Source organism: Bradysia coprophila, chromosome III, assembly GCF_014529535.1.
Source record: "Bradysia coprophila strain Holo2 chromosome III, BU_Bcop_v1, whole genome shotgun sequence".
In the NCBI taxonomy this organism is placed as follows: Eukaryota; Metazoa; Arthropoda; class Insecta; order Diptera; family Sciaridae; genus Bradysia; species Bradysia coprophila.
The window spans coordinates 2,283,051-2,292,745 of NC_050736.1; the positions used below are offsets into that span (position 1 = coordinate 2,283,051).

The window sequence follows — 9,695 nt, forward strand, 5'->3', positions numbered from 1 at the left end:
CTTTAAAATGTTCTATGACTATAGCGAAAAACTTTTTGATATTGATCGCTGTCAATGTGTCAGAAATAGTTGCAAATGCGATGATGGTGATAGAATCCCGATCGATTTCATTTTTGATCAACGTGGTGACCGACAATTACGTTTAACTGAACTTCCTGAGCCAACAACGGAAATTTCTACAGATTTCCTTGCGACAACTGAAACTGAATCGGGAATAACTGGCAATAAATACATTCCAGGAATAGAATCTGTAGAATGTTTTACAATTGAACACGCTCCGAAACGTTTCCCATTCTGTTTCGTGATCGTACATGATTTTCAATGTTTGCTCAACTTGTGTATGAGATCGTTGGAAATATCAAACTAATCTGAAATGCATTTATCTAGCGTTGTAGTAGTAGTAGTAGATTCGAAGGAATATATTTCGTTCTAACATCAGTATCTACTACTTCGAAAAATGACGTTTTTAGCATGCAATTTTTTTATAGATCTCTGGAACTATTACTTCGGTAATAATCAATCTGAGCCATTCCGACAATATACATCATTGTCGTTTTTACCTATCCTAACTCTAACAGAAAGATTTAATCAAATTTGAGGAAGTTTATTGTACATTATATGGTGGTGAGACCCCCAATATTGTATGGAAAATGTACATTTTTTCACTTCGAATGCACCGATTTTTTTAAATTAAGTTGATTTTGTTTGTTTTCGTCTATTTCAGCCTCTACAAGGCTTTCCAAAGCTTTTTTCAAAAAAAATTCTATGAAAATTTCAAAGAAGCCGGACAGACCCATTCAATCTATTGTGCGGTACTCAAAAGTATTCGGAAAAGAAAAAGTAATGATGCAGTTCGACTAGTTTTGGCAAGCTACACATGCCACTAGGTGTGGATTTTCAAGTTGTTAAAATCGACCCACCCTATTTGACAGTGTATTAGGTCCCAAAAATGAACCGCTACTGCCTGGTTTATTTTACTCTGCCGTGCTTCCATGGATTCTCCTCTGGTGCCCTATTCTAACACTGATTACAGCCATGTTTGATTATATTCATTGCTTTTGTAAATTGGCATTGGAAATAAAAAAAAACTCATTACAATGTCACTATAGTGATTGTACTGTTTGCATTGTACTGTGATATCGAGCAGGAAATTTCCACTCTTCAAATAGTTCGAAGTGCCGCTTTACTCGCTGCTATTATACCAACGTTGGTTTCTTTTTGAAGTAGATAGTTTATATAGTATGGGGCATGGGGGCATCCTTTCAAAAAATTTATTTCGTGCAAGCAGAGTCAAAAGCGAGTGGCTATATTTACAAGATTTTTACCAGGCTGTTTTCTGTTTAGAACTTCTATGATAGAAAATGCTACCTCTAAATTTATATTTAACATACTTTGACTAAAAATCAGATATAAATATCTTCCAAATGCACATAAAAGAAGTTTTTAATTGGGAAGAATTTATATTGATAATTCTAAAAATAAGATTTGATTTTTTCAAAATTATCACAACAAAATAAGATTCTACAGACCAAAAATAAGAAGTGATCCCATGTACCACTTAACATCCGAAAAATAAAATTCGATCCCCAAAAATAAAGAATTTGATCGCAAAAAATAAAGAATTTGATCGCAAGAAATAACGAAAATGATCGCAAGAAATAAAGAATATGATCACAAGAGCACACTATGATTGAAAAGTGTAGGAAATTTTATGTTAAATGTAACCATCATTCTTTGTAAGCAATATAAGATAAGTCATTCTCAACTAATTTCTGAATATTTTTTTTAAATTCAATATTCCAACAATCAAACAAAATATTTTACAACTCCCATACGAGTGTGAAGTTTGCGGCCAGAGCGAAACGAGGGCCGTAATTCTCACGAGTCGTGATAATTTTATGGGACATATATTCGACCGATAGAAAAATTCAATTTTACCGATAGAAAATAATAAAATACCGATAGAAATGTGGTACATGTCGCTGGCACCTCTTCAGTAAATCAGTAAAAAAAAGGCTTTCCTTCGCACTTTGTCGATTTTGGAAATATAAAGCAAAGGCGGTTTGTTCCTAGTGAAAAAAAATCGACAAAAGTGAAGAAACGACAAAAAAAAATTAAATTAATTTATCGGTCGTTTATTACCATCCAAATTTTATTCACGATTGAAGGTTTTGTAAATTTAGTAAGTACCGGGGGACTTCCTTTTTTGTACAAAACTGTAAGAGAAGAACATCTATCGCGTTTTTTATTTTTTACCAAAGTGAAAGAGTCCTCTCATCGTTCCACATTCGTAAAACTTCGCATCTACTCTGATTAAATTTGACAAAATGGCAATCAAACAGAATAATAGATGGCATATCCTTATTTCTTGCAATCAAATTAATATATTTTTTGTGATCAATTCATTACTTTCTTCTGTCAAGCTCCTTATTTTTTACTATCAATTATTTGTTTTCTGCTTTCAAGTTCTATTTTTTTGTGATCAATTCCTTATTTCTTGTAATCATTTCATATTTTGAGGCAATCATATGTTAGTTGTAAAACTGCATAAATTTAGCGATCAAATTCTTATTTTCTTGTGATCAAATTTTATTTTTATTGAGATCACGAAGACATTGCGATCAATTCTTTATTTTTTGCGATCAATTCTTTATTTTTTGCGATCGTTTCTTATTAAATATAGATCACTTTAATTACATGCCTTTTTAATTCGGATTCTGTACAGTTGGAGACAGTGAAATTTTAGCATGAATTTGATTCAGCTGTTTTTCAGCTGATTCACACAAACAATCAAAACTGTTCACACGTCTTTATACGGTTTTACCACTACCACGCGTGTGTGTAACAGCTTCAACCGTATAAACAAGTAGAAACAGTGTTACTTGTATGTGTGGATCAGCTGAAGCAAATTCATTCTGAAATTTCACTGCTTCTAACTGTATGGAAATCTACCAAAAATTCGTGACATTTTTCACAAGAACTTTTAATTAGTTATAAAACCATATCAATTCATTTGGAAACCATTTTCACTGATTTAAAAACAATTCGCGAAAAATATTTATGGAATTTTCTTTGAGTCGGCCATTTTTCAGCGCGTGAGCAAATTTTAGACATGTGAAAAGTTATATCGTAAAAATTTGGTGACACACTCTTTCGATATGGCGGTATAAAGTAAAAGTTTGGTTTCGTGAAAGTCGATAGTTTCATGAAATTTTGACTTTGGGGTATCTGGAATAAGAAAAAACAATTTTTGCAGAAAATTTTTGAAAACTCAGCTTTTGGTCGAACAACGAAGAAGTGCTTACACTCAATTTTTTCGTTTTTTCTCGATTTTCTCAAGTCACTAAAAAATTTTTGAAAGGGACTTTTAGGACATTGTAGAGGACCTCAAGGCCTATCGAACACCGTCGAGTTCGTTTTTGTTCTAATTTTTGCGATGTTAGAATCTGATTGCCCCATACTAATAATTGTGTCTTATCTGTAATTTGCTTGATGTTATCGTAAAACTAACGATGTTTTATCGTGAGCTAAACATTATTAAATATAGAATGTATTTCTATTCAATTAACGAGCAACTGCAGTTCAATTGATCGTGTGTTAGCAGAAACATAAGATCGTTTCAGTATTTTTTTAACTAAAATTTTTCATAAATTGTCAGGATAAAAATATATCAGTGACCAGTGACTTTAGGATGGCAACGGCATATCGGCCAAATGATACTCAATATGATATCATTTGTGTAAATGCTCAGAGCGTTCTAGCGAAAGACAAAAAATCGAAAGAGACAAAGATTCAAAAATTGGAAAAGATGTGTAAACGTTTTAATGTTTCCATTTTGTGTTGTACGGAAGCTCGAATTACAGAAGTCGAAAAGGACGAATTGTATACAATTGATGGATATTATGGCGTTGTTTGTCATTCTTTATCCAGACATACCGGAGGAGTTGTGATGTATATAAAAAATGATCTAAATTATAAAAGTTTTCCTTACACATCTACTCCACATATTTGGTGTTTGGCAATTGAAATCACTAATTCAGATATTGATGGTATATATGGTGGAATATATCGATATCAGGATCAGACCATTAAGAATGTTGATGCTGGTTTGAAAATTTTAGATGATTTCTTGAATAATCATTTGAAAACGGATTCACACAATGCGAATAAAAGGCAATTATTTATGGGTGATATGAACATTGATTTTAGAAACCCCAAAAAGGTAACTTTATCCGGAAAGGCGAATGAAATATTCAAAAAACACAATTTGATTCATGCTCTAGATGTCAATATAATTACAAGAACAGGAAGGAATAGTGAGACACATATCGATGTTGTAGTTTCGAATTGTAAAGAGGGTGATGTAATATGTGAAATTTTAAAAGATGTTCAAATTTCTGATCATGAAACAATAGGAATACGTATAAAGCGTTCCGAATCCGTGAAAGTGGAAAATCAGGTAGAAAAGACAATGATTTGCACAATTAGTCAAACTTATGATTTCCACCTAGTTGGAAAGATCAGTTCAATTGAAGACTCGATTTGGTCGAACTTATTTATATTTTACTCAAATATGGGGGTCCAAAAAATAAGAGTGTCGATAAAGTTGGCAAACCCGGCGGAAAGCAAACCTTTATGGCATCCTGAAAATGTATATGGGCCTGATGCTATCCGAGTTGGTGTAACGATCGCTCGAGGACGAAATATGTGAAAAAACGCTATGATTTTTCGTACATTATTTCCTATTCAAGGAACCTTTTTTAGAATAAACTCTCGTTTCTATTCGGCTGAAGAGCTATTATAGTGTGAGAGTCCTACGGCAGGAACTAAGGATGAACACAACAGCTTGGGATTAGGCGTATAATCTTTAAATCTCTAACGAACAAACGAGAAACTTTAAGAACGCGTGGGGGCTCTGTTTTAATCACCATGAGACTCTCTGTCGATACAACTGATATTACAAAGTAGATGGTCACTAGTTTCTGGACATGCAAATTTTTAAAGCCATTCTGAATCATTACGTTTTTGGCTAAACTTTCGATACAACTCCCGTTAGCTAAGAATGGGAGAGTCTTTCCTGGCAGAAGAGTGAGAACGCAGAAAAGAGAGATTAGTTTTTTTACTGGACAATATACTCGTCGAATCGTAAAAGCAACAAAATATAGCTGACGGGAGGTTCGGATGTAGATTCTTTTATTTCAATTCCAATATTTAAAAAAAAATCAAGAAACAATAGAAATTTCCTTTTTTTTGAAATCGAAGGCTTCGAAAATGTTGCTCACTCCGCTCGCGATGCATTCTTCATAACTATGTTTCTAGGAATGAACCTAAACCAAAAATAAAATGAAAACATTTCAGGGTCAGGATTTGTTAAAAGTCATTCTTCAAGGCAGTTGGTGGTCCCACATGGAAGTATGGAAGTGTCTGTGTGTGTCGCCACAGTTTGTAATACCAACTTTGATGAAAGTATTATTTAGCGCCCCTAATCTAGCTATTTTGCGCCTTTTTCCCGACAACTTAGATAAGATGCAAGAGTAACAAAAATGCATTGTTTTCATTTTTTGGAATTTTTATATCGTATGGGCACACGTAACAATGTTGGTATAGACAAAAATCCACGGATAATTTCCAAGTGATACAAGGATATGCTGATTGACTCATCCGTTAAGTGTTAGGTGTTATTGTAAAGGTAATGCCAGAGGCTTTCGAGTTTCGAGTTGGCATCTTGTCGTAAGTCGTATATTCATTTGAAATTTGCCTGACCTCCCGACCCGGGCGTTTAATTTTTTTTTTTCTGCCAAAAGCTCTCGTTACATGCATCCAATGTACGTCCCATGAATGTTTTGAAAAAACCCAAAGACTGGGTGAACCGATTGGACTACTTTGACTGACTTGACAGATCCTAATGAACTTTAAAATCGTTTAATCGGTCTCTTCGGACTACTCTAGAGTGAAATCAAGCAACTCAACTTAACAAGTCACCTCAGCATCTGGAACCTACGTTCAATTCTTCTTAAACTCATGTTAAGTCCCTTCCCTATACCAACTCCATACCATATACATTTTTTATCAGGGTTTCTTTTCAGCCAGGTACGCCAACTTTATCGACACTTTTATTTCCCCATACGATTTTGCACCCTCATAATAACACAATCACTCGAATTTATTGGTTCTATTTAGAAAGAGAAAACTACAAACGCCGGAATTCGTTTGAGCCCTCAGAGAGCACAACTCTCATCATCTCCAATCCCATCGCGGTCATCTTCTACCTCATCGCTTTCACGTACATTCAATTCGGCGATGAGACTTGAAAGCACTTCTAGCTGCCCTTCAAGTCAACCTACTTCACTAAACTTTTGTCCCACACCTTCAACCTCATCTACCAGCGTAAGGATCACTTCTATTTACCTAAAATAGAAGAACAATAACGATAATATACTGAAGGTTTGCGATGAGTAATGTAAAATTGTAATTTAATTTTCCAGAATTTAAACAATAAGCAGAGGCGCCGACGCTCATTCTAGACAACAGAGGTTAAAGAAAGTTGCATATTTTTTTGAGTTTACTTAAATTCCATGTATTTATCCGATACTTTTCATTTTAAGTCAAAGTATTTATCAGAGAAAATTAAAAAAATATTTGTAAATTAGAATAAACTAATTATGCGAGCGAATTTTATTTCTATTTTCTATGTCTCAGTTCAATAAATCTTCACCAGCCTTGTATTTCCGATACATGGTTCCTTTGATTTCCTCAGAATATCTACCCGCTCATTATCTCCTTTGTCTGTTGCACTTTAGTTGCAGTTATTGAAAGACTCATTTAATTGATGGAATACCATTTTCTATTTACGTATAATTTACATTCTTTTCAATGAGGATTGATAATTAATTTTCAGTCAAAATTTCATAAGATTTATGGGGAACTTCTGCTCCATTGAATGGTATATAGAGACTTGCATGTGATGGATGCACTTTTCCTGGTGTCAAACTACCCATATAATGCGTTCTGCCGATGTACAGTGTTTCACCACTTGCCGTATTGCCACCAACGACAGCATTATGTGGAATGTGTCCATGGCCAGATGGCACCCAAGAAACATTACCATTGCATAACACTTCATATTGATGTTTTGCAATTTCAACTCCGGCATACGATACATATGCAACGTTCTTGCTGGGAATAACTTTAGCAGGAATTAGATCTCCTTCGTGGAAGGCTTTTCCAACATAAATTGGCGTTCCGTCAACATCGTTTCCGGCTAAAATAGCTCCATCTGGAAGTGGTACATAGGCTGATGTCGACACCCAGTTGGCTAAGGGATTCCAAAGTTTTAATATTTTAGTTTCATATATTAAACCATTGTAATGGTATTAAGAGTAGCGGTAAACGTAAACTCCGACGTCAGAACTGTGACGTGAGATATCATAGGAGTGACGTCAGAGCTGTAAATTCAGAAAGGTGCACAAACACTGTTTCTCAAACAGACACCCACACTGTATAACGTGTAGCTACTGCTACTTAATAGGTAGCATTTCTCATAACTTACATCTCTGGGATCCAACCAATACTTCGTATGACTTAACGGAATGCTGTTAAAGACAAATGTAATCAGTCAATATTGTTCCGTTAATATTTCTTTCATTTTTTCAAACCTCACTTCCTCCATATGGAATGTAAAGACAGGCATGAGATCTGTGAACTTTACCAGGAGTTAAGCTTCCTTGGAAATGAGCTCTGCCGATGTGAAGTGGTTCACCATTGTCGTTACCAGCAAGTACAGCACCGGGTGGAACGTGACCATGACCAGACGCAACCCACGAAAATCCATGACCAGACAATCCCTGAAATTGTTGTTGTTATTACACTCTATCCGATACGTTGTCAGGTCAAGTTCGATCAATTACTTCATAGTTCGAAACGAAGTGTTCTTTGCCAGCGTAACTGACATACGCTGCATTTTTACTGGGCATTACTTTACAGGGTAGTTGTTGTCCTTCGAAGAATGCACGTCCAACATAAATTGGAGTGCCATCGGAATCATTTCCGGCGTAAACAGCGCTGGGTGGTAGACCTGCGTACACTGTTGTTGGAATCCACGTATAGCCTAAAATATTTGGATATTTCGTTCATAATTTCTCATTTTTTATCGCATCGAACATGAATTATTGTTTTAACGAATTGAGACAGCGAGGATTATAACAAGATTATTACGTAATTGATATCATTGCTGAACTGGACGTTCGGTTGCTATGCTTAGCTTATTTCATTACACTTTCGCGGAATGAAGCTCGCAAAGAATTTGTCCCCAAAGATACAGAATACAACGTAGCACTTACGGTAAGTGGTTTATGGTATAGTTGCTTTGAAAAAACATCCTAATCAATCGTTGACTCGATACAAGTTTGATAACAAGTTGAAGTGTAACTTTAATATGTGGCTTTTGAAGAAAAGGTAATTCGTATTTCATCATTTTTGAATATGCGATGTGCATCAAAATGGAAGTATTGATCACTTTATGTGTAAACTTCTTAGAAATGTGATTCGTCTGATTGATCACATACGACATACTGTGAAGTAATGAAAAAAAGATACCCAAGGCGACGCAATTACATTTTTGGCTGATAAATATCATAAAACTTAACATTAAAAATTGTTGATAATAAATTCCGGCAAATTGAAGAGCCATACACCAGTTCCTCAAACGATAAAAAAATATTGGCAACGCCCTACTCTACGATTTACTCACGACGTAACAATAGTTATCTGTTCAACAAGGAAAAAATGTTGGAAATTGCATTTTCTCTGGTGACTCATATACCTCTGTACGCTCTGATCACAAACACCACCCTCAAAATGCAATTTCCAACATTTTCCGTAGGTTTCCGTAGTTTCAGCGTTTCAGCGGAGGGGAAAAAAGTGCTATTTCCTCGCCTCCGTTACGCTGTGAAAATTTGTTTTCATTCACCTAATCACAATTTTATCGATAAATTGCATTTGGAAACGATAAGACTCAACGAACAATTTGTTCAACATAAAAATGATTTTGAGTGTTGAAAGTCGGTGACTTCATTACCTTCCGTTTTTATTGGAATATTCCACATTTATCGCGAGAAAGTTGTATACAATAACGAAATTAAATTATAACGTTGAACCGTCGCTAATACAATTAATACTAAATTCAGACGAGCCATAAACATTTTAATTTAGATTTTTTATCTCGGCAACAACAATAAAAATGAAAACAAAGAGAAGTTAGTTGATTCATACACTTGGGCTGTACAGAATCATACACTTGTTCAATTAAATTATTCACTGCTACTTACTCATATTGAATTATTTTCTTTTTCGAAAATTATTTTCAACTGTTTCGGGAGATGATCTGACCACTCTAGCGGCACCTTACAAATTGAATTGCACAAACTCCAGCATATAACAATTTATTCAGTAAAACAATTTGCTGATTACATTTTATCAACTGACTCATCATAAATTATCGAAATATTCTTGGTAGTGGTAGATTACAAGTGGAAATCAGACTTTACTTCAGCTTCGAGTGTTATTTTTATCGGAACAAAACGTATTATGACGAATCCCTCACTAGATAAAAAGCCGTGCATGTATTGCAATACCGAGAAACAGCTTAAAGTTTTAGCATGAACCATTCGTTGAAAGTTGATTGACAATCGCGGGTT

General features: G+C 34.8%; 2 protein-coding genes across 6 annotated transcripts; one reads left to right on the forward strand and one right to left on the reverse strand.

Annotated features, from left to right (window-relative positions):
* Positions 1-3,574: 3,574 nt before the first annotated feature.
* LOC119077112 lies at positions 3,575-6,667 on the forward strand. 4 transcript variants are annotated; one of them, XR_005087749.1, is made up of 3 exons: positions 3,575-3,951; positions 4,041-6,387; positions 6,486-6,667. XR_005087749.1 is itself a non-coding variant. In XM_037184287.1 (3 exons), the coding sequence occupies exons 1-3, from the start codon at positions 3,692-3,694 to the stop codon at positions 6,522-6,524; spliced, it is 1,014 nt and encodes a 337-aa protein (XP_037040182.1). In that variant the 5' UTR covers positions 3,575-3,691; the 3' UTR covers positions 6,525-6,667. The 4 variants fall into 4 exon arrangements, 2 of the variants coding, with proteins under 2 accessions (XP_037040182.1, XP_037040190.1); XM_037184287.1 differs by having other exon boundaries at positions 3,575-4,459; positions 6,181-6,387; XM_037184295.1 differs by having other exon boundaries at positions 3,575-4,222; positions 6,181-6,387.
* Positions 6,668-6,821: 154 nt separating this feature from the next.
* On the reverse strand, positions 6,822-9,485 carry LOC119077332. Of its 2 annotated transcripts, none has more exons than XM_037184526.1 (5): positions 9,327-9,485; positions 7,908-8,107; positions 7,656-7,844; positions 7,550-7,592; positions 6,822-7,315 (listed from the first exon to the last, which is right to left on the reverse strand). In XM_037184526.1, exons 1-5 carry the CDS (start codon positions 9,328-9,330, stop codon positions 6,888-6,890), a joined length of 864 nt encoding a protein of 287 aa, XP_037040421.1. In that variant the 5' UTR covers positions 9,331-9,485; the 3' UTR covers positions 6,822-6,887. The 2 variants fall into 2 exon arrangements, with proteins under 2 accessions (XP_037040421.1, XP_037040413.1); XM_037184518.1 differs by lacking the exon at positions 9,327-9,485 and adding an exon at positions 9,077-9,218.
* Positions 9,486-9,695: the final 210 nt, after the last annotated feature.